The sequence below is a fragment of the Trichomonas vaginalis genome, chromosome I (genome assembly GCF_026262505.1).
Source record: "Trichomonas vaginalis G3 chromosome I, whole genome shotgun sequence".
Lineage (NCBI taxonomy): Eukaryota > Parabasalia > Trichomonadida > Trichomonadidae > Trichomonas > Trichomonas vaginalis.
The window spans coordinates 15,112,651-15,136,211 of NC_067203.1; the positions used below are offsets into that span (position 1 = coordinate 15,112,651).

A 23,561-nucleotide genomic window follows, 5' to 3' on the forward strand; every position below is an offset into this window, starting at 1 on the left:
TTAGGGTATATTCAATGAGAAATATTGAATCCAATTATAATGAATAATTTAAGTAAACATAACTTATAAAACATTAAATTTATTCAAAACAAAAAATTACAAAGCTAATATTTAAATTTCTTCATCTCTCATTGTATCTTCTTCTTCAAAATCTTCTTCATCGTCTTCTTCCTCATCCTCATAGTCATCTTCTTCCTCATCTTCCTCTTCGAGTTCATCATCAGGCATTTCAACATGAGAATCCATGGATTTCGTGGCTTCAACGTATTTTTCTGCTCTTTTATCATCAGATCTCGTTGCTTCAACGTAGTCAGCACTTCCTTGTGTTGCAGAAATAAGTTCAGATACAGTTGTCATTGAAACAAGTTTCTGATCAACATTTTGATTTCTTTGTTTGGGTTCTGGTGAATGTAATGACTCCATATTACTACTCACGGATTGGAGATTACCATTATAGTTCAAATACTCATTAGAAACGTCTTCAGTCGTTGAAGTTGTTGTATTTGATTCTGATCTTTGTTTTTCTTTAACAGAACGAGATGAAGATGATGACTTTCGTGGTGAAAATGCATTTCCTTTGATATAAGCATCACCAAGGAACGATCCACTGTTATTTGAAGTATTATCATCTGCATTATCATTATTTATATCATTTAATGATGTTACACGGCCTTTATAAAGCCAGTTAAATGGATCTTCGTATTGAGAAGAGTCAAATGAATGAGTTGGAATTCCTCTTCCTTCTGGATAAAGAAGTTTCGTATCTCTGTCATCAACAACCTTAAATGGATCTGATTTATCGAAAGCACGTGGTCTAGGATTATCTGAATCATCAGGAAGAGAAGTAAATTGAGTAATTTGTGCATTTTCTGCACCAATGAAACTTGTAAAGGATTGGGATGTGCGAGGTTCTTTCGTTTGGTCTGGTGATGGTGTGCTAAGGTCTCTTGAAACAACTTCTTGAGTTGAAGCTGCTGATTCAATTGTGGATGCAGAGGAAGTAGTAACAGTATCAAATTGACCTTTCCCAACGAATATGTTGTTATATTTAATAACTGGTGCTTCATAATCTGGATCTAATTGAGTAAATAATTTATCTTCATCCGATGAATCATATTGAAAATGCTTAATTTTACCTACTGTATTGACTTTGGTTCTATCGCGAGTATATCTTTGATGTGAAACTTTAGTTGGCTTTTCTTTTGGCTTTTGATTCATTTTATCAAACATTTCATATGTAATATCACTTGTAGTCATCGGATCTACGGTAATTCCTGTATCGTATGTGGATGTTTCTGTCTTTCTTGAAATTCTGCCATCAGAGTGCTTTACAATTTTTTCATTTTCTGAGTGATGATGGTGAACATGAGGTATTTCGTTTCCATTTTCATCATACTTCTTTCTTGGAACTTTGACTCTAATTTTAGAGCGCTCTGAACCCGAATTTCTATAACTCATTTTTCTAAATTTTCAGTTATGTGTTTTTTTTTGCAAAAGTGACAAAGCTTATATTGATTCATTGATTAATTTCCATATAGTGCATGTATGCCTGCTAAAGTTCACCTGCTATAATATCTTCTTTTAAAGTGTTTTGCGCTTCTATTAACTAATCATTCTCTTATTCGCCAAAATTTTATTAGGAGAGTCCTTTCTATTGATGGATCTTACATTCTATGAGATAACAAATTGAATTCCATATGTAAGAACTCATATCAAGCTCTTTTTCTAATCTTGAGATTTAAAATCTATGGAAAATCTTGCCAGAAACATGATAATATTGTTTTTAATAGCAACAGTAACAAATATATTATTTAAAATTTCGGATACACAAAGATTTTTTTGTAAAATTGACTCCGGTTTCGGTTGACAATTGGTGTAAGAAAAGCGCTTTACAAATTTTTACAGTTAGAAATTTACACCGTCAAAACATTATTTTTGACTATTTACAAAAATCTTAGTTATCAATTGAGTACTATTTTGCCATGTAAAATCCAAAGATAGATTTTGAATGTCTAAGTGTACACCAGAAGCGCAGATGCTTGTAAAGCAGCTTCTAGCGGATCCTGAGAACGCTGTATGCGCAGATTGCCAGAAAAATGTATCAAAATGGGCTAGTTCTACACTTGGAATATTTATTTGCTATGAATGCAGTGGTATTCATCGTTCATTAGGCACACACATATCATTTGTTAGATCAGTAACATTAGATGGTTGGACTCCTGAACAGGCTCGCGTTATGAAGCGTGTTGGCAATAGAGTTGCAAATGAATACTGGCTACATAATCTTCCTGCAGATTTCAGTATACCATCACCATACGACAGATTTGGAATGGAAAATTTCATTCGCCAAAAGTACGTAGAGCGCCGCTGGGCCGATTCATGTGAGCCACCTCAAAATCGCAAGGGAAGATTTGCTACACCAAGTAACCAACAGATGCAATCACCTTATATGCAGCCAGCACCAGTTGTAAGTCAGCCAAATCCAACTCCAACAGAAATTCCGAAACCAAATCCAATTAAACCTGTCACAAAGCCTAAAATATCAAAATCACCAGAGGTTAAGCCACCAGAAATACAAAATACAGAAGCTTCAAGTAGCTTTGATTTCATAAATGAAATGAACGAGCAGCGTCAGCCTCAGGTTATAGTCCAACACTCTTCCTCTAGACGCATTAAAGGAATGGCAAGATGGGCAAAGAAACCAAGCGGAGACGCAGTAATTAACCAAATGATGACTGGAGGAGACTTCCGCCCAATGTCAGCACCAGTCAATTTGTCACAGCCCGGTTCAGCTGTAAATTTGTTTGCAGGTTTAGATTTTTCACAAGCAAATCATTGATCTTTCACTTCTGACTTAATAAAGAATAATATTAGACAACTATCAAAATGAGTTGCTTAATATACCTATTATCAATGATATTATTAAATATTTTTTTTAAGAGGAAGGTTTTACATGGGGTCAAAAACGATTATTTAAAATTGAATTTGGGAATTTGAAAATTCTTGGGAAATTTTGATTAACAACAATTGCATAATCAAAAATAAATATGAAATTTATAAATATGTGCTACTTTATGCGGATTAATTTATAAATGCACAAAAAATGCAGAGATTGAATGTAAAATAATCGTTTTTGCCCGAAAGATACGGCATTCAATTGTGTTTGTTTAAGGTTCATTTTCAATGACACTTAAATCCCGTTGTAAGGAATTTGAATTAAATTTGTAAAGGGTGTCAATGCACCCATAAGAAGTCAAAATTACTTTTTTAGATAATATTTCCATTAACTAGAATGGTTCTGTTAATATGATCAGATTTTATCTCTTCATACAAGGGCATTTTTGCCTCCTGAGAGGTGAAAGCATTTTTGTTTTGGAATGCATAACCTCATCAAGTATTAGTTTTAAAGGTGCACTAACGCTCCTATGAGATGACCTTCAATTTAGATGTTTAAGGTTGAATTTCAATGAGACATCGCGCCAGTTGTCAAAAAATTGAATAAAAGTCAGATGGGTGTATGTACAGCCTCAAATAAAAAAACATGACATTCTTTTTCACTTTTTCAATTTTCTACTCAAATTTTGTGAAGTATTCAAAATAAAAATGAAAAATTTTATTGAAAAAGTGCGTAAAGAATGACGACCTTTTTTACACTTTTTGAATTGAAAATTCAAAAAGTGTAAAAAGGGTGGTAAATTTTTTTGTTCCAAATGAGTGAGCATTCAAAGATTTATTCAGAACTTATGGGTATGTTCAAAGAATACATTGATATTTTCGACTCGTTATATAAATTAGATTCAAACGAAAAAATACATGATCTTTATCAAAAGATTGTTATCAATCTGATTGACCCCAAAATTCTTTCTGCTCTACAGCTTTTAGATATAATAGACTATATTATGACGTATAGAATGGGATATTTAAGACAATATTGGACTCTATTCAAAATGATTTTTGACAATTTTCAACCACAACCATTTTTTACCAACAATTATATTGTAAATTACTTCATGTATAAAGAATATGGCATTATTCCGACCATTTTCAAAAAAGAAATCGAGGAACTCAAAACTCGAAATTTTTCTCTTGATGTTCATGAAAAAAACACATTATATAGATCAATCATGGAAGACGACATCGAAGCATTTATAGGATTCACCGAAAAAGAAGACTTTGACGCACAACAAAAGTATCCATGCCGATATTTTTGGTGCTTATCTGATTCATCATTTCTTGAATTATGTTGTTATTTTGGCTCAGTTCAATGTTTTAAGTTGTTGAGAACCAAATTCAAGTCAGAAATCACACATAAATGTCTTCTATATTCATTTTTAAGCGGAAAACCAGATATAATGAGTGAATGTTTGAAAGTTATAAAACCAGATTCAGAATGTATGTATTATGCAATTTTTTCTCATAATATTGATTTCATTACTTTTTTGATGAACGAATTTAATATTAAAGTTGATCTTGGTATGTGCGTAGCATATAATAATATCCAAGCATTTTTTGTTTACTTAGACCAAACTGGTGATATCAACACATGTTTAACTTATTCTCCAAAATTTAATAGTTTAACCCTTGTTAAATATTTGATTAATAATGGCGGAGATGTCCCTGCCACAAACTCATGTTATATGACAGCCCTTGGTAATGCAGTCAGTATTAACTCACTTGAAATTTCGGAGCTCCTAATCAAACATGGTGCAGATGTAAATTCAAAAAATCAGTATGGAATCCCAATTCTACATTATTGTGATGATTCAATTGAAATGCTCAATCTTTTTATAAACTCTGATGCAAACTTGGACATAAGAGATGAAGATGGAAATTCAGTTCTTCATTTCCTGTGCACACGATTCTCTTTAGAGCTCATAGAGGTTCTCATAGCTAATGGAGTAGATATTGATGCAAGAAGTAATTGTGGTAATACTCCTTTAATAAGTGCCGCAAGCTGTAATGAAATGGAAACAGCAAAAATACTGATTAATTTAGGTGCTGATATAAATGCAGCAAACGATGAAAACTATACAGCACTCGATTATGCAAGACAATGCAACAATAAAGAATTTGAAGAATTCTTGATTTCTCATGGAGGAAAATCATTTCATACTCCAGAATAGACATTTTTCTCTGATAGTAATAAATTATAATTATTAAACAGTCTTGTTTGAAAATGAATTATATTGCAAGAAGTTATGAAATAATTATATCTTAGATTGATTTCTGGAAGATAAGATAATAACAATTAAAGCAGTCATTTAAGCATTAAATTCCGTTAAAAATAGTTATGTGATAAAATTATTGCTTTCTGGAAGTGATTTTTTAAAACTAATTTGATAATTTTCAGTTTAAAGCTGGAAACAATGATAGTAGGCATTTTGTGGTATCACTTGCATTAATGAAGTTATCTTCAAGTCATTTTCAAAATGAATCTCCTTTCTTATAAATTATTTCAATCGAGTAACAAAAAAAAAATCAAATTTTAATGGGATTACAATATAGAACTAATTCTTTAATATTTAACATAGAGGATTGAATTTTATATTATTACACCTAAAATTACCTATTAAACTTCATATTTTATTTAATTCATAAAATTAATTGGCTGCATAGGTTCTATATTCCTACCACATACTATACAAAGCCAGTTTTATAATATTCTCACACCGATATGCATTTCAAGCGTGTTTCAATTTAAATCTTCAAATTAACAAATTTTCATATGTAAGGTAGTCACAAAATCTAAGTAGTGAGGCTCTCAAAAATTGAACCGTACTCCATACAAAATTTGTGTACCCTCACTACTTAGATTTTGTGGCCTTCAATTGAGAGGTTAGTTTTGATAGAGCACGTTATAAAATTAAAAGGGAAAAATAAATAAAATTTAAACATTTAATTATATATAATGTAAGGAGTGTAATTCCAAATTTTCTAAAAACTATTCAAATTTGAGCATTTTTTTGGAAATAGTAAATCTAATATGTACATCTAATAACAACATGATTCATCACCTTTTCAAGCTCTGCAGTCAATTTTTTGAAATTTGATTGAAATAAATGTAGCAAAAATTACATTTCATTAGGGAATATATGAGTTTCTCTGGAAACAGGCTGATAAATTTTAAATTTTGTCCAATCAACATGAATGCATTGAGAAATTTGGATTGATTTTCTGGTAGAATCTGGAACAATTCAACCATGTATAAATGGATCATGTAATCATCATGAAATGTTAGTGTTAGAGTTCAAAAGAAACAGAATGAGTGGAAATCAAACACAATCTGAATAATTTTAAACGTATACAATCTTTAAGTTTGTATTTTGAATTCTACATATATGATTGTGTAATTCGTTCTTTCAAATTTTCGGATTCAGGCATGTTTTGATAAAATTCATTCCCAAAAACGTCAATTAACAATTAAATTTAGTGTATTTTAAATATATATACGTATTATATTTTATAAATTATATTAAATTCGCAAAATTTTAAGTTTTAAACAAAAATAAAAAATGTTCAAAATATGAAATTATGCATAGGATATTAAAATTTACATGTTAGCAATTTTTTTGAATTGCTTTCAATTTTCATATTGAAATTTTTAAGATTTTTTTCTGAAATAATAAGCAAGAATATCAACCTAAATAATATTAAATTTCATGCGTTAATTTCCCCTCAAAAGTCATTGACCGCCTCTCAATCTAGATTTTGTGAGTACTTTATATCTTTAGAACTAGCCACATATATTCTAAATGCATATTTTATAGGTCGAGTTGAAAATTCCCAAAATTTCAACATAAACATTATGCCCGAGAACTTTAATTCATATTATTGGCAAGTCATTTACATACATAAACCACATGACTTGTCCTATTTTTTGATGAAAATAAATATTGAATTCTAAAAATCAAATGTAAATGGATAGAATATTAAACATTTATGATAAATTAACAAATTTCGCCAAAACACTATCAGAATCTTTAGAATCATAATCCCCATGGAATATATCAAAGATTAAGAAAATCAATCTAACGATACAAACTATTACAACGAGTACATTTCCAATTTGAAGTGTTAGTTTGCATTTCTTATATGCATTAAATGCAGCAGTTTCGCAGGTTGTATTATAGTTTGTGGTATTATAAATGGATTCACAATTGATTGCTTGACTCTTTAATCCACAGCATGTTAAGTTAGTGTGTATATATGTAATTGAAGAAGAATTGATAAATGATGGAGTATTATAAAGCATTGACATATGCTGCACTACGTACTTGTCTGATCTGAAAAATACAATTGTGGAAGCAAGAAGGAAAGCTATCGAAAGCAAATAATAAAAAGAATATGCAAAGCCCAGAAGTCGATTTTTAATCCATATTGAAATGTAACCTATTAATGCAATAACGACATAAACAGCATATGTGCCTATTTCTATAGTAAGAGGAATTGAAAATGTTTTTCCAAAAGTAAAAGCACTGTTTTTGTTTCTAAGTAAAGCGATGGTGATAATTGGAGGGATTATTGACAGAAATAGTGAAACTGTATGAATAAAAGCAAAGGATTTTAGCATTTGACACTTGAAATTAATGTCAAAAGTTAGAAGTATATTGGTGCTTCACGCCAATAAAAGTCTTGTAATCAAATTTTAAATTTATGCGGAGTGAGTACTTAAAGCATTATGAAGACTTAATCTTCGCATACAATAAAATATTCCACCTAAAGGAAAGCGACATATTTGAAGAAATTTGGAATATAATAGCAAAAATTCTTATCAAAAAGTATAACGTCAAAATTATTGCTTTGGTTAATCATTTAGATTCTTCCATGTCATATAACTATCGCTCCGTTAAGTTTTATGCGAAAATCATCAATCACATCTTTGCGATTTATTCAAATTCTGAAATTAATGAAAGGTATTGTTCATCATTCTCAGAATTTTATGGTTTCAAGTTTGTTAAAAATAATGCTAATATTTTATAAATTGACTTGAACTCCATACAATTTCCAAAGCAGAATGAAATGCATTTTTTCATAATGTATGATCAAATCGATAAATTCAAAGAATATATTGTTAACAATACCTTTGTAGATACTATTGAAATTTTCCCTCATTATAGACTTACACCTTTAGAAGCCAGCGCTTATTATGGGTCTGTGAATGTATTTAATTTTCTTCTGTCAAACTTTGGTCAAAAAATATCAACTAATTGTCTTAATTTCGCTCTTATTAGCGGAAACACAGATATTATCAATGAATGTTTAAAAGTACAAAAAATTGATCGAAGTTTATTGAGGGATATTTTATTATCTCATAATGACGAATTCCTTGAATACATTTTTGATCATGATCTATTTAAGCCTGAAGATTTTGATATTGAGGATATTCTATCATCACAAAACATCAAAGCTGTAATTTTTATGTTTGAGAAAGATAAAAATTCAATATTCCCATGGTGTGCTGCTTTTCCAAGAATTCTTGAAATATTAAAAAATGAAAAGGTAGATTATACCAAACTCACTTCACGAAGGCAAACATGTTTTCATTTTGCAGCTAGGTTTAACGCATTGGATAATTGCAAGTTTTTATCAGCCTTGCATCAAATTGATATCAATGCTCGAGATATGATCAATGAAACTGCTCTTCATATAGCATCATACAATAATAATGTTGAAATAGTAAAATTTCTACTTTCAAATGGGGCAGATGTAGATGTCAAAAATATATCTGGCGAAAGCCCTCTGCATTGTGCATCAAGGGATAATTTTAATTATATAGTAGAAATCCTATTATTGCATCATGCAAAAATGGATATATGTGATGGAAAATGTAGAACACCTCTTCATTGTGAAGCAGCTTATAATAGCATAGATACTGCCAAAGTGCTTATTTCAAATGGTGCACAAATCAATGAAAAAGATTGTTATCAGAAAACTCCTCTTCATTTAGCCGCAGAGAAAAATTATAAGCAAATGGTAGAATTTCTTGTTTCACATGGAGCAATTACAACTCTTATGGACAAAGACGGGAAAACTGCTCTTCAATATGCATTAGAATGTAAAGATAAAGACACTGCTGAATTTCTAATAGATTATGCTTTACAAATCAATAATGATGAAAAATTTGGTAAAGAATAAAGATCTATTGGTGTTTGAATTAGAGATAGTTTATGTTTTATAATAGTGTATATCGTTGATATTGTATATGATTGTTCTTGACATTTTTTATTAATAGGTGTAATTTAGACATGTTCCCTTAGAGGATTTATATTTTTAAGATAATATAATAAGAAAATAGAAATATAATGTTACATAAATGTCAAGGCACGATGGCCGAGTGGTTAAGGCGTGGGATTAGAGTCCCCATGGGCTTGTCCCGCATCAGTTCAAATCTGGTTCGTGTCGTTTTTTGCTTTTTTATCTTTTTTGAAGCTTTTTAACTGGTTTTTATGGATTTTAACAATCTACTTTCAACATCTTGATAGTTTCAATCTTATTGAGCTTCCCTTGAAATATCTAGTTGAGATTTACAAATTTGCCTTTGAAAAATTCTATTAATGTGAGTTAATAACATTTTGAAGTCATTGATGTGGTTTCTTCTATAAAATATGTATTGTATACCGAATTATTTATCTGTATATAGACTTTTGAAGTATGAATTATTTTCCTTCGATAAATCATTGATGCGGTCTTAATGATGAATAGACATTACTGTATTTAGTTAATTGTGTCAACTAATGAGAATAGCTTAAGCAATGATTGCTTAATCTTTGAAATTTGTGTGAAGGAAGCATAGCCAGCTTGAATCTAAAGTATTTTTCGGAATCGTTGATGGAATTAGCCATTACAGGTTCATTAGAAGCATTATTTGGCACTTTTAAATTTTTTCATGGAAGACCATGACAGTCATCATGTTAAATACAATGAGCTAAAAAGCATCTACAAATACTATATTGATTCATTTAATGCATTGTATCAGTTAAAAACGGGAGAAGAAGAAGAATTAAACTCGATTTACAAATTTATCAAAGCACAATTGATTGATTCAAAGAATTGCCTTCCCGTCAATATTGCTAGAGATATTTTACATATCATTCCATATAATAATCGCTATACCAAGTCATATTTGAAACTTGTAAAATTCATAATTGATGATTATCATGTTAAAAAGGTTACCAAGATTTCAACTATTTCCGGATACCTATTTTATAAAGAATATGGAATATGTTTAGACATATCAGATGAATTCTACAAATTAGTAAATTTTAATATTCATGAAGAAGATACAATTTACAAGGCACTTATGTATAATGATATAGAAAGACTCATATACTTCACTGAAATTGAAGGATTTAATAAAAATCAAACACTAAAAAGCAGTTTATTTCCAGATTACAACGAACATTCATTACTTGAATTATGTTGTTACCACGGAGCAGTTGATTGTTTCAAGTTATTAAGATCGAAATTTAACTCAGAAATAACTCAAACATGTCTAGAATTATCATTTTTAGGAAAAAATCCAGAGATAATGAGCGAATGTTTGAAATATCAAAAGCCAGATAAAGAATGCATGAGATATGCAATTATTTCACACAACATTGATTTTGTTTCATTCTTGATGAATGAATACAAAATAGAAATAGATTTAGAATATTGCGCAATTTATAATAACCTTGATGCGTTTTTTGTTTATTTCGATCAAACTAATGATGTTAACAAATGTTTTAATAGTTCACCAATGTTTGAAATTCTAGCCCTTTGCGAATATTTCTTTTCACAAGGTGCAGATATCAATGCCGAAAATTCATATGGAGAAACAGCACTTCATATGGCAATACGACAAGAAAATAAGGAAATATTTGAATTTCTTATTTCACATGGTGCAGATGTTAATAAAAAAGATAGATTATTAGGAACCCCTCTTAATGTTGCAGCATATGCTGGAAATATAGAAATAATTAAAGCTCTTATCTCGCATGGTGCAGATATCAATGGCAAAGCTAAAATTATTGGAACAGCGCTTCATATTGCTACAGTTGCAAATAATAAAGAAGTGGTTGAATATCTTCTTTTACATGGTGCAAATATCAATGCGAAAAATACAGAAGGTTTAACAGCTCTTTATTCTGCCATATGTCATAATAAAAAAGAATTAGTTGAACTTCTACTTTCATACGGGGCAAATATCAATGAAAAAAATATCTTAGGAGAAACACTTCTTCATTCTTTAGCACGTACAAATAGTAAGGAAATTATTGAACTTCTGCTTTCATATGGTGCAAAAATTGATGAAGTAGATGATTTCGGAAAAACAGTACTTTATTATGCGGAAGAGGACGATAATGAGGAAATAGTTGAACTACTTCTTTCACATGGTGCAGATATCAATAAGAAACACATTTTAGTTGAAAATGATCATGATATTGATTTAGATCAATTATTAGATCTCATATGTGAAGAAGAGTTTTGAAAATATAGAAATTATTGAACTTCTTCTTTCATTTCAAGCAAATATCTATGAAAAAGATAATAATGGTAAAATAGTTCCTTGTCATGCAACACTTAAAAATAGTAAGGAAATGACTTTTGCATTTTTTAATTTTCATTCAATATGATAAATTTGGAATGTGAAAGAAATTTCAACCATATTATATCTTCTAATTACAATATACAATTATAGGAATAAACATTTATCTCAATTGAATTGCTTTCATTACTTTAAATTTGGAAACATAACCCTACAGAAGAATTTTCGACATATATTTTTCATACAATTTATCTAAATTGTAAAGAGATTCCATCAAATTCATAACAATGATAAAGGAAATTATACTAGATATTTGACTTGAAAAGAACACTTAGACATCTAACCATTATCAACCCATATAGAGCCTTTGCCATACCTCAATCTTTTGAATTTAAAATGCGCTTATACCCTTATAACTTCAGTCCAAAATCCCAAAAGCTGGCGTGCAGCATCATTAAAAATTAATATTAAACTCAAACAAAGAAAATATTCATCCCCTTCCTCAATATATTTTCAATTATATTTTTATACGGTTGACAATGAGAGTTTCAGAAAGTACTTAAACTGAGGATTTTATATTTACGCCCCTTTTTTGTCGATCTTAATAATTAAGAATGAATTTACCATTTTCTACATTCCATCAATTGGTACCAAATTTTATTCCAATATTCTATGGTAAAAAACTAGTATTTTTGATCGGAAAAAAGTTATAAATCACTACCTACTACCTCATATGGCTGTTATACACCTTTTCTATAAAAATGAAGATTTATTGATATAATGAGAACATGTCAGAATGTGGTAAGTTCACTTTTAAGGGTGCACTTACCACTTTCTGACACTCTCTCAAAAAGAGATATACGGGTGTGAAGATGCATAGAAAATAAAACCTTAAACAAGAAATTTGAGAGAATGTCAGAAAGTGGTAAGTGCACCCTTAAAAAATATAATTTAAAATTATAAGATTTTACTTTTTTTTACTCAACAACGACCTCATCGACGAATAGCCATTGGTCTTGTAAGTCATCGAACATCTTAGCCTGGACGCGAACGTATTGAGCAGAAACTCCATCACCTGTGTATTTCTTCAAAGACAATCCATAAATTGTGTTAACGTAATCATAAGTTTCATCCAAAACTGTATTCCAGTTAACATTATCAGAAGACAAAGAAACAACGAATCTCTGTGGCCAGTATATTCTTGCCTGTTCAGACTGTCTCATGAAGTTAACAGCAACTTTATGGATATTTGTAATTTCTTCCAAATCAATAGTTAAATCGAATTGGAACTCTATATCATTTCTATAATAAAATCCTTGCCATGTTCCATCATCGAAATTCCAACCACCAAGTTGTCCATCGACCAAAGCACCATCTCCAGCAGCTGGATAATTAGGATTATAAGGAGCTGTGTAAGTAACTTTCTTGTTCAAAGCCAAGTGTTTCTTAGGAACTAATGATTGTTGTCTGTTCAAATACAAATTATCAGTTCTATGTGGGAAATAACCTTTAGCAATCAAATTCTGTATTTCATGATGCAATCTATCCATAAACAAGTTGTAGTTCTTATTATTCTTTTGTGTCCAGCCTATCTCACTAACAGCCATTGCTCTTGGATACATCATATATTCAACATGAGAAGGTGAAGTGATGAATTCTGTCCAAACATTTCCTTGTACACCTAAAATGAGTTTTGCTTCTTCAGGAGTCAAAACATCAGGTACAGGGTAATAGTTATAGATGTTTTCAAGTGTTCTTGGTGGTAATCTCGCATCAGGCTGTGCAAAGAATTCATCTTGGTAATGATCTAAATACATATACAAAGAAGGTGACATAACAACATGATGACCTGTTTGTGCGGCAATGATTCCTCCTTGTTCGCCAGTCCATGACATGACGTAAGCATGTGGTGGCAATCCTCCTTCTAAGATCTCATCCCAGCCAAGTAAATGTCTGTTGTGTTCGTCCAAAAAAGCTTCAATCTTTTTGATTAAATAGGATTGTAATTGATCGAAATCAGTGAAATTGTTGTCCTGCATGACTTTTAGACATTTAGGACATGTCTTCCATCCGTATTTAAGAGCTTCATCGCCTCCAATGTGGATATAAGGAGATGGGAAAATGTCCATGACTTCTGTCAAAACATTGCATAAAAATGTAAAAGTGTCAGGATTTCCAACACAAAGGTCATGATTTACGTATGGCTGGCCAGCACATGAGTATTCTGGGTACGCGTACATGACTTCTTCTGAATGTCCGGGCATTTCAATCTCTGGAACAATGTTTATGAACTTTTTAGTTGCATAAGAAACTAATTCTCTCATTTGGTCCTGTGTATAGAAGCCACCATATGCTCCTGGTGTTCCTGTGTCATTGTAATGTCCGTCAAGTCCGGAATTGCACCATCTGTTCCAATCAGATTCGTTTCGATATGCGGCTTTCTGGGTAAGTAATGGATATTGCTTGATTTCGATACGCCAGCCACCTGTATCTGTTAAATGGATATGCAGAGTGTTGATCTTGAAGTGTGCTAGCATATCAATTTGTTTGTAAATAAATTCAAGTGGTACGAAGTGGCGTGAGACATCAAGCATGACGCCTCTGTATTCAAATGCTGGACTATCATAGATTTCGCAGCATGGGATCTCTCCTTCGTCGTCATATTTCTGATATAATTGGAGAATGGTTTGTATACCGTAAAAGATGCCTTTTGTGGTCTTAGCTTTGATGGTTATGGCATCTTGTGTAACAAGGAGATTGTAGGCTTCATCGTTCATGTCTAATGTATCATCAAGAAGTAATTTGATGACGTTTTTCTCTAATTCGAACGGGGTGGATGATACTGGGAGTTCTTCAAGGTAAATGTAATTTAGGAACAATGCCTTATCGTCACCCTGCAAATTTGTATAAACTCTTGTTGAAGCTTGAATAGTAAAGTTGCCAGGATAGAGCTTGACGCTGTTAGGATATGGAATAATTGGTAATTGCGAGTCAGGAATATCATTACTATGCTTTCCATGCTCATGGTCACAATCATGGTGATGATGAACTGGGTTTGAAAAGATTTCTTGTGTATCATAATTAACAGTACTCTTTTCTGTACTTGCTTTTTGCTTTTCGCAAACGCCATATGGATTAATAAAATAATTTTCTTCGCATTTAGTGCAACGAGCTGTTTCGGAGTCAAACTCTGCGCAGTTAATCTTTCTCTTGAGGTTCAAAATCTCTGGTGGTCTTCCGTAATGGGAAGAAGTCGAAAGGATAAGATAAGAAAACATCAAGAAAAGAGTTGAAAAAGCAATGAAATGTCAAAAAAAATTTATCTGCTAACTCAGCTATACGAATATGAAAATATTATGATCTCCGAAACTCTTATTTTCTGATCATTCAAAATTCAACAGTATAGTTGAGAGTTATTCGGATTAGATTTGTAAAAATATAGACATTCATGAAAAACGAAAACGTTTGGGTTTCATAGTTTTATAAATTGAGTAGTTTACAAATAAGCAAAAGAAGTTAGATGATTGGAATTCTATTATCTCGGGCACTTTGCACGGATATTAAGTATGACGAAACCAAGCAACTTCTTACAATTAACGCAGATATTGCTTATACAAGAAAAGAAATCGATGTTTACGTTGGTGGAAAGAATGTTCAACACATTGAAATCAGTGGAACATATCAGGAGATACCAGAAGGTGCTTTCGCCATGATGAATGTCGAAGATATCAAAATTACATCAACAATTACAAAGATTAATGATGCTGCATTTTATAACTGCATTCTTCTTAAAACATTCACAGTTCCAGATGGTTGCACATATATTGGATTTGATTGCTTCAGAGGATGCGTCAGTCTCGCATCATTTTACTACAGAAATTCTTTAATGACCGTTCAAGGTAATGCATTCCAAGAATGCGTTTCCCTTAAAGAATACAAGCTTGCTGACGGTGATCAATCAAAGCCAGTTGAAGGCCAGAAGCGTACATTTGGACCAAATGTTTTCAATGATTGTAAATCTTTAGTTACATGCGAGCTTCCTGATGACACAGCTGAGCTTGGTCAAGGAATGTTCACTGATTCACAAGTAAACATGAAGATCCCAACATCAGTTACAAAGATTCCAAATTATTGTTTCAAGAATACGAAGATGGTTGAAGCAAATCTCGAAAATGTTGCTCAAGTTGGTATTGGAGCATTCCAAAGCTGCAGTTTACTCGCCAAAGTCACATTTGGAACGAGTCTTTCTTATATCCAATCATATGCTTTCCAAAACTGTCTAAAGGCTGTTATTTCCATTCCAGATGGACAAGACTACATATTTGAGATGTACTGCTTCTCAGGAATCGAAGCAATGACCGAGTTCACCGTTCCATTTTCGATGTATTCCATTCCACCGGGCGCATTCATGAATTGTGTCAATCTTGAGACTGTCCATTACCACGACCACATGTTCCAGATCTGGGATTTGGCATTCATGAATACAAAACTCTCTTCACTTTTCGTTCCATGGAGAACATTATGGGTTGCACCAGGCGCTTTCGCCAGTATCAAGAGCGCATCGACATTTAATGTCGAAGGTGGTAATGCCAAGGTGATGACAGCTAACAACGGTAAGTATTTAGTTAGATATGATAATGCAACGTTAATTGCATGCGTAGCCAATGATGATTCCGAAGAAATTACAATCCCTGATAACTATGTAATGATCATGCCATACGCATTCTATGGAAATAATGCGAAGAAGATCAATTTCGGAGATCAATCTGGAACAATTGGCGAACACGCCTTCGCTAAGATGCCACGCCTTACTGAAATAACTATTCCAACAGGTGTAGCTACTATTTTCGAAGGAGTTTTCCAGGATTGCCCGAGTGTTACAAAAATTACTCTAAATGATGTAAGAGAAATCAAAGATAAGGCATTCCATGGATTGAAATCATTGACAGAAGTTTACTTATCAAACGTCCAGAGGATTGGAGAGCATACATTCTGCAGTTGCTCCAATTTGAATAAAATTACAAATATGGACAAACTCCAGTACGCAGGAAAGTATGCATTCAACAACTGTGGATTCACTAGCTTCGAGTTCCCAGCTTCTTTGTTGCAAATTTCCTCATTTATGTTAAGTAATAATAAGAAACTTGCAAAAGTCAAAACTCTTGGTGCTAACACAATAATCCGAAATGATGCATTCTCAGGATGCGAATCCCTTAAGACAGCGATATTTACACAAAATGTTCCTCAAATTACAGAATTCGCTTTCAAAGATACAGTTAACTTCAGTAATATCGTATACTGTGGTGATGATGAACCGGCCGATGTTACCTTGCAGCATCATAACTACATATTTGTATATACAACTAAAGAATACAAGGAAAATACATTCCTTGGCCATCCAATCCAACAGAAACTTGATCAATGCACTGATACTCCACCAAATCCACCAGCTCCAACAGCTCTTCCGCCAACTCCAGTAACTCCTGAACCAACAAAGGCTCCAACAGTAGCTCCATACACGCCAACACCTAAGCCAGATACGCCAAGCTCATCTAAGGTAATGAAGATCACTGTTATTGCATTAGGTAGCTCATTGGGTGTATTATTGGTTGTCTTCGTCATTTTCTGCATCAGAGTCCGTAGATCTCCAAAGGCTATCGATACTCTTAACTCTACACCATTGGTCAGTAACTCTCAACTTTAAGTTTGAGCATAATAAAAAAAATGACAATTTTTTTATGAAAAAATTTTTTTTATTTAGTGAAAGCAAATTCATTCAAGTTTTACACGGTATTAAAGCAGTAACTTGTCAGAAACATCGTAGAGAAATTAAAGTATTCGAAATGTTCCATTATATCATGCAGAGCGTTCATATTTTCGTATGAATATTGGCTGATATAAATGCAAATTAAAATTAATATCATTAATATTTAAAAAGAATATATCCAAAAGCCATGTTCTTTTAAAATATTGCGTTCTATGAAGGAAATTGCATACATTAAAGTTTAATAATTTGATCGAAACTTTCAAAGATAGAATTCACGAATTATTGCAATAAACAGATTCTCCTATTGATACATATTTTACACACTAACTTTCATGAAAATTTGCAAGACAGTTTTCGAGAAAAAGTCATTTTGTTTACAAGTATTCTCTAGTTCAGCGACTCATCTTTCGTTAATCTTAAAGCAAACAAAGATTCCAAAATCTGTACTAACTAAGTTAGATATTATCTATCAATACAGACCGATATTCAATATAAATCAATTTTATCAGTTTTCATTTTAAAAGTCGATACCCCGAAATAAAAGCATGTGCATAATACTTAGTAAGAATAAGCGATATCTTTTCGTTAATTACAATTTATTTTAAGCCGATTATAAGATAAAATTTTACTATTTACTGAAGAATTACTACAAGAAGCTTGAATGCATTGTTTCACTTTGCCTTCAAAAGTGTTTTGCAATACAAGTTTTGAATAAAACCTTTAAATTATGCTAATATTCAAATTTTACTAATTTTTCTCATTGTTTTCAATAAACATATCCTGCATTGTCTTTCACAGACAAACACTGATACAATAACTAAGAAATCTTTAATATTTTTTTTGAAAAAATTATCAATCTTAAATTTGCAAATTCTAGCGAGGCAGAACAATATGTATTAGCATTTACTTTAATTATAAATAATGTTTATAATTCCAAATTTTTTCTATTTTTCTAATTTTAATGAGAAATTTGTATTTCTTACATATAATTTTAAAATTTTGAATTTTTTTTGGAATTTTCATTAAGGAATTGAGACACATATTAGTGATAATCATGGTTACATAGATGAAAATATGCAGTTTGTATTGCAATTCACTCTTATATAACAATTTTTGAGAAAATTACGAATGTATATCCTGCATAGGAATCAAATTAGCAATCAACTTGAGTAGGCATATCTTTCAATACTTAAAATATATCGACTCATAAGATTGTTTAGATGAAAAATGAATAAAAAGCATTCAATATTTCAGTCATTTTTCTCTATTTGTAGTTTTTGTGAATATTAGCGCGTTAATGAAAATCTGCCCTTAAGCATATAGTAGACTTGATATACTTTGCTCTCATTATAGAAACTAATCCCCATGAATTTGGCGAAACAATCTCTATTTTTTATCTTTTGAGTTTTTTTCTTGTTTGAAAAAGATATCCTGATATCTTTGATTAAATCTCAATTTAATTTTTTTTTTCACAAAAATGACTGACGAAGCTCCAGACTTTGCTCTAGTTTCAACGAAGCTTGGTGTCAAAGAGTCAGTTCTTCGCATATTAATGGATCAAGCTCCATATACTGATACTGCCCTCTGGATTATGGCTGCAGAAAGCAATGATGCGTTTTGGGAAAGAGTAAATTCTCTTCCACCTCTTATTGTTTTAGAACTTCACAAGCAGGAACTTCTTGTAGAGTTAACTGGCAAAGATTTTCCAGATGGTTCTATTGATCCATTTGTTTTTGATTATTTCCAAGCAAATTGTATTTCATCAGACATCGAGCCAATACCAGCAAACCCAATCGCAATTCCATTAACAACACCAGAAATGATCGTTGATCTTCTACAAAATACAAAAGGTTGGTCATACGATGAAGAAGAGAAGCTGTGGAACTGTGCAGACATTCTCTTCGATGTAGAAGCTCTCCAATACATGTGTGATGCATATATTGGCAACGGAAATACATGGATAAATTGTCCATACGAACCAATAAGAAATGAATACTCAAGAATTGCAGAATATATCGAAAAAATAGATCAAACATTCTCTCCAGCATTATCCGTTATATGGCGTAAGCTTAGACAATTCAAATATTGCAACTCTCGTGAATTTGTCCGCGATATGGCTTTAATGCTTCCAAGATCAGACTTAAAAGAGTTTGATTCTTTCGAAATAGCACCTGCCATTGTTAAAGCGTTAGGACAACTTATGGTTGACGCAGAAAATATTGTTCATCAGAATTTAGTTCCTTCTCCTCATCCACCAATTGACGACATTACGATATCTAAAGCCGAAGCTCTTTCAGCTCAAATGGCTCTTCCTTTCCCACAAAGAACTGCTTTCGCATTAACTCCTTCTATGATCAGCGCTAGACTTGGAACAACAGCAGAAACAGGACAATACGAAAAAGGATCTCTTGCAGAGTTACTTTTCTGTGATTCTGAAGGCCAACCCATTCCTTTACCTTATCAGAACTGCAGCATTGATTTTCCATCAGCGCCACCATCATCATTCACAAGAGTGGCCTTGAGAAGGTTTGTGTCGCTTGTTATTAAGGAAAATGAATTTAATTCTGCTCCATCATCAGTAATTGATATTTTAACAGATTTATCTGAAGGAATCCTTAAGAATATTTCACAGGACGCGAAGAGAAAATCTAAGAATCCACAATTAACACAAAAAGATATTGTAAGAATAACTCTGTCAGATCTGAACTTATTGCCAAATGTTTAATTATAATAAAGTGTTTATTTAATATACTTATTAGTTTTTGTGGCTTATGTTCAAAAGAAAGTAAGATTTCCCATGAAAAGACAATTTTCTGTCTTGTAATCATAAGATAAACAAGTGGGTCAGAGGTTTAATGCTTTGTAATTCATGAATCATATATATTTCCGGTTTGAGCTGATATATCCCGTTTTAGATCTTCATTGAAAATTATTTCTCGGCAATCGATTGATTTTCTTTTATCAAATTAGTATTTAGGTGTATCAGCTTGAAATAAATTTGCTTGCCATTTCCTTTTTTATCCACCCATAAAGAATCCTTTTGAGTATTTCAATTCTTCAAACTTAAAAATCATAATATATCCTTCAAATATATTGATTTTTGGAAAAACTAAATTTCTTATCGTATTATCGAAATTGGCATAATCTGAGCGACAAACTTGACATTTATCGTCGTTTGGTTAATTGTGTTTACGTAAAAAGTGACGATCAGACGGATTGGAGGATATATATTTAATAAGCAAATAATAATATTATTTTAAGATTTTTTCAAAAGCTTGATTTTAGATTACGATTAAATTTCTCTCAATAATATAATTGACAGCCTATTTTCGGTTTTTAATGGATCAAATGGAAAAACAAACGAGTCCCTTTCTTGTTCGCCACATTTGCGCTGATTATAAAAACATTTTCAAATCAAGTCCATCGACAATAGGGTCATGTATAAAACGTTGCAAAGCACCACATTCAAACCATTATTTCAGAGCTCCAATATTGGACGGCCCAGTCAAATCGAAACCCATTTCCGCGATTAATATGCTCTCAGCTTCATCCGGTTCTGATAGCTCGGACTTTTGAACTGGATAATTGCTCCTTTTTGTTTGTATTTATCTATTAGTAATAAAAAACTAAAGTAAATCGTTCTTGATTTAAATACTTTTATTTTTTCCAACATAACTTCACCTCCCTTGTTGATAGTTCCCTATCATATGACAAGGCCATATCTTGTTTTCTGCCACGATACGCATTTTAGTGCATAGGATGTAATTTCTATCAGCAGAACAATCCATTGATGGAGCCTGTCCGTCCCTTAAGTTTGATAATTGATAAGGCAAATTCAGACAAAGAGATTCTAGAAGCATAACATCATGAAATCATTTTATTATGCAAAGATAATGAATTTACCCGATCGATAATTCCAACATGCAAGAATTATATTAATCGATGATTCATTTTCGGAAAGTTGGCTCATTAATACGGTTGAACAGATCCGCGTGCAACTTTTATACCGTATGGTTGCTAATTTGTTCGGAATATAAGATGGATAACTAATAAAAAAAAACTAATTTGTTAAAATTACCTCTATATTTACATATTTATTAATCCTTGATACCACGACTTAACTTCTTATACTTTTCAACAGCAAGTTCATGTGCTTCTTCAAGATCTTTTGATATTTCTTGGATCTTTTTCTCCTTATCAAATTCAAATTTCGGAAGTTCTCTCTTTAGATACTTTTCTAAGTCCTGGTATTTCTGCAATGACTCCATAGTAACAAAAGTAATTGCAATACCACTCTTTAAAGCTCTTCCTGCACGTCCTGCCCTGTGAATGTATTCTTTTCCATTATCTGGTAAATCGTAGTTAACAACAACATCGATATTTGGAATATCAACACCACGACCAACAACTTTTGTGGCTACTAATATACGTATCTTGTTTTCACGGAATTTTTGGACTTGTTCTTCTCTATCGAACTGAGACATACCTCCTGTTGCTGAACCAACAGCGAAGTTCATCTTCTCGAGTGTCATTGTAAGAATTGTGGCTTCGCGAACACCAGAGACGAAGATAATAATTTGGGATGTTTCAAAATGATGAAGTAATGCAACAAGAGTTGCTTCTTTCTGTGATTTTGGTGATGTAAGCATATATTCTTGCAATGCCTGTGGAACTTGCTTTTCAGAAGTAAGTTCAACAATTGAGGCTTTTTTACTGTAAAGAGCTGTAAACTTTTCGAGATCTTTAGGCATTGTAGCTGAGAAGAGCATAATCTGATGCGTTTTAGCACAATTTGAAGTAATAACGGAGATATCATCAAAGAATTCAACAGCAGCCATTTTATCAGCTTCATCAATGACAATAACGCGTACTGGCTTTAAGTCGAAACCTTTTGCATCACGAATAAGCTGTGCAAGTCTACCTGGTGTTGCAACAATGATATGAGGACGTTTTGCGAGCTGAGCCATCTGCTCAACGTCATCAACACCACCATAGATAGGAACGATAGTGATATTAAGCTTGGCAGACATGAGTTGAGCAACTTCTGCGATCTGAATTACGAGTTCTCTTGTAGGTGCGAGAATAATACCGTACTTTTCTGGTCTATCTTTTTCTAATAATTGATGTAATAAAGGAATTAAGAATGCTCCTGTCTTTCCTGAGCCTGTTTCTGCTGCACCAGAAACATCTTCGCCTGCAATTGCTTGCTTAATGGTTTTTTCTTGAATTGGTGTTGGTTTTGACCACCCCATCGACTCAACGGCCGCTATGATGTCGGGATGGACTCCTAGAGCTTGAAAATCCATGTATTTTAATTGAGAAGGGTATCCCCCTATCAAAAAATTGTGCCTTCGATGTTACTTTTTTGCATGATTATTTTACTTCATTTCTTTCATTTTTGAAGGAAAAATCTATAAATCAAGTCAATAAAATGCTATTATTATCAACATGGAGTCTAATAGATTAGTTTATATTGATATTAACGCTACAATTGTCGGAAATACGTTTCAAAATTTAATTTCCTTTAAAGGAGCAGCTATTTATTTAGATATAGCTTATGTACACATATCAGATAACTATTTTGTCAACAATTCAGCTTCGATTGCTAGTTCTATTTACTTAATTTCTCCTTTAGAATCAAATATTACTAGCAACGTATTCTCGAAATGCCAATCAAAAGTGCTTGCAGGCGCTTTACTCTGTGAATCATCAACTATTTCAAATAATTCGTATCATTTTCTCCTGAATAACTTTACAAAATGCGAATCAGCATCTGTTTCAGCACTTGATATATGGGATGGAAATCCTATTATTGGATGCTCTTGCTTCTTCAATAATTCAGGAAATTACAAGTTTGGTTCTTTAAGAACAAGCAGTAAAAAGCCAAACACAGCTTCAGTAATGAATTGTATATTCGATTTCAATAAATCTCCAATGCTTGGAGCAGCTTATTCAGTTTATTGGTTTTCATCAACTGCAGAAATACAAAATTCCACGTTTATTGGAAGTACCCTTGGCAACAAACACGGTGGAAGTATTTGTAGTACAAATAATGGTGTTTCTTTGAAATTATTTGATTGCAATTTTCAATACACTGAGATTGAAGAAATACAATTTAAGAAGATGAGTTCCTCAGTTGAGATAAGCGAATGCAAGTTCTCATCCACATGAAAATAATTTTTTTGAATAATATTATTGTTAATTTATGGCTGATTCAGATAAAAACTTATAATGTATTAAAAATTTAGTGAATCCGAACAAAAACTC

At 32.0% G+C, this 23,561-nt stretch overlaps 11 protein-coding genes and 1 non-coding gene across 12 annotated transcripts, besides 2 other annotated features; 9 read left to right on the forward strand and 3 right to left on the reverse strand.

Annotated features, from left to right (window-relative positions):
* Window positions 1–111: 111 nt before the first annotated feature.
* On the reverse strand, window positions 112–1,473 carry TVAGG3_0989720 (uncharacterized protein; the record flags this gene model as incomplete). The annotated part of the gene is made up of 1 exon (XM_001329959.1): window positions 112–1,458. The coding sequence occupies one exon, from the start codon at window positions 1,456–1,458 to the stop codon at window positions 112–114; it is 1,347 nt and encodes a 448-aa protein (XP_001329994.1).
* Window positions 1,474–2,000: 527 nt separating this feature from the next.
* TVAGG3_0989730 (GTPase activator protein) lies at window positions 2,001–3,200 on the forward strand (the record flags this gene model as incomplete). Its single annotated transcript, XM_001329958.1, has 1 exon — window positions 2,009–2,839. The coding sequence occupies one exon, from the start codon at window positions 2,009–2,011 to the stop codon at window positions 2,837–2,839; it is 831 nt and encodes a 276-aa protein (XP_001329993.1).
* A 208-nt stretch (window positions 3,201–3,408) lies between these two features.
* Window positions 3,409–3,527: a mobile genetic element.
* A 597-nt stretch (window positions 3,528–4,124) lies between these two features.
* On the forward strand, window positions 4,125–5,123 carry TVAGG3_0989750 (protein ubiquitination; the record flags this gene model as incomplete). The annotated part of the gene is made up of 1 exon (XM_001329957.1): window positions 4,125–5,123. The coding sequence occupies one exon, from the start codon at window positions 4,125–4,127 to the stop codon at window positions 5,121–5,123; it is 999 nt and encodes a 332-aa protein (XP_001329992.1).
* Window positions 5,124–8,418: 3,295 nt separating this feature from the next.
* On the forward strand, window positions 8,419–9,135 carry TVAGG3_0989760 (spectrin binding; the record flags this gene model as incomplete). The annotated part of the gene is made up of 1 exon (XM_001329956.1): window positions 8,419–9,135. One exon carries the CDS (start codon window positions 8,419–8,421, stop codon window positions 9,133–9,135), a length of 717 nt encoding a protein of 238 aa, XP_001329991.1.
* Window positions 9,136–9,320: 185 nt separating this feature from the next.
* TVAGG3_0989770 lies at window positions 9,321–9,402 on the forward strand. Its single transcript has one exon. It is a non-coding gene; the product is annotated as a tRNA-Ser (tRNA).
* A 253-nt stretch (window positions 9,403–9,655) lies between these two features.
* On the forward strand, window positions 9,656–12,274 carry TVAGG3_0989780 (ankyrin repeat and SOCS box-containing protein 4 family; the record flags this gene model as incomplete). The annotated part of the gene is made up of 1 exon (XM_001329955.1): window positions 9,887–11,470. The coding sequence occupies one exon, from the start codon at window positions 9,887–9,889 to the stop codon at window positions 11,468–11,470; it is 1,584 nt and encodes a 527-aa protein (XP_001329990.1).
* Window positions 12,275–12,340: 66 nt separating this feature from the next.
* Window positions 12,341–12,463: a mobile genetic element.
* Window positions 12,464–12,480: 17 nt separating this feature from the next.
* Window positions 12,481–14,816, reverse strand: TVAGG3_0989800 (glycosyl hydrolase; the record flags this gene model as incomplete). The annotated part of the gene is made up of 1 exon (XM_001329954.1): window positions 12,505–14,805. One exon carries the CDS (start codon window positions 14,803–14,805, stop codon window positions 12,505–12,507), a length of 2,301 nt encoding a protein of 766 aa, XP_001329989.1.
* A 210-nt stretch (window positions 14,817–15,026) lies between these two features.
* On the forward strand, window positions 15,027–18,327 carry TVAGG3_0989810 (ribonuclease inhibitor domain-containing protein; the record flags this gene model as incomplete). Its single annotated transcript, XM_001329953.1, has 1 exon — window positions 15,048–17,231. The coding sequence occupies one exon, from the start codon at window positions 15,048–15,050 to the stop codon at window positions 17,229–17,231; it is 2,184 nt and encodes a 727-aa protein (XP_001329988.1).
* A 444-nt stretch (window positions 18,328–18,771) lies between these two features.
* TVAGG3_0989820 (uncharacterized protein) lies at window positions 18,772–20,396 on the forward strand (the record flags this gene model as incomplete). The annotated part of the gene is made up of 1 exon (XM_001329952.1): window positions 18,772–20,019. The coding sequence occupies one exon, from the start codon at window positions 18,772–18,774 to the stop codon at window positions 20,017–20,019; it is 1,248 nt and encodes a 415-aa protein (XP_001329987.1).
* Window positions 20,397–20,631: 235 nt separating this feature from the next.
* TVAGG3_0989830 (uncharacterized protein) lies at window positions 20,632–20,939 on the forward strand (the record flags this gene model as incomplete). The annotated part of the gene is made up of 1 exon (XM_001329951.1): window positions 20,634–20,870. One exon carries the CDS (start codon window positions 20,634–20,636, stop codon window positions 20,868–20,870), a length of 237 nt encoding a protein of 78 aa, XP_001329986.1.
* A 430-nt stretch (window positions 20,940–21,369) lies between these two features.
* On the reverse strand, window positions 21,370–22,611 carry TVAGG3_0989840 (helicase protein; the record flags this gene model as incomplete). Its single annotated transcript, XM_001329950.1, has 1 exon — window positions 21,392–22,600. One exon carries the CDS (start codon window positions 22,598–22,600, stop codon window positions 21,392–21,394), a length of 1,209 nt encoding a protein of 402 aa, XP_001329985.1.
* A 43-nt stretch (window positions 22,612–22,654) lies between these two features.
* On the forward strand, window positions 22,655–23,502 carry TVAGG3_0989850 (pectin lyase-like family; the record flags this gene model as incomplete). Its single annotated transcript, XM_001329949.2, has 1 exon — window positions 22,743–23,465. One exon carries the CDS (start codon window positions 22,743–22,745, stop codon window positions 23,463–23,465), a length of 723 nt encoding a protein of 240 aa, XP_001329984.1.
* Window positions 23,503–23,561: the final 59 nt, after the last annotated feature.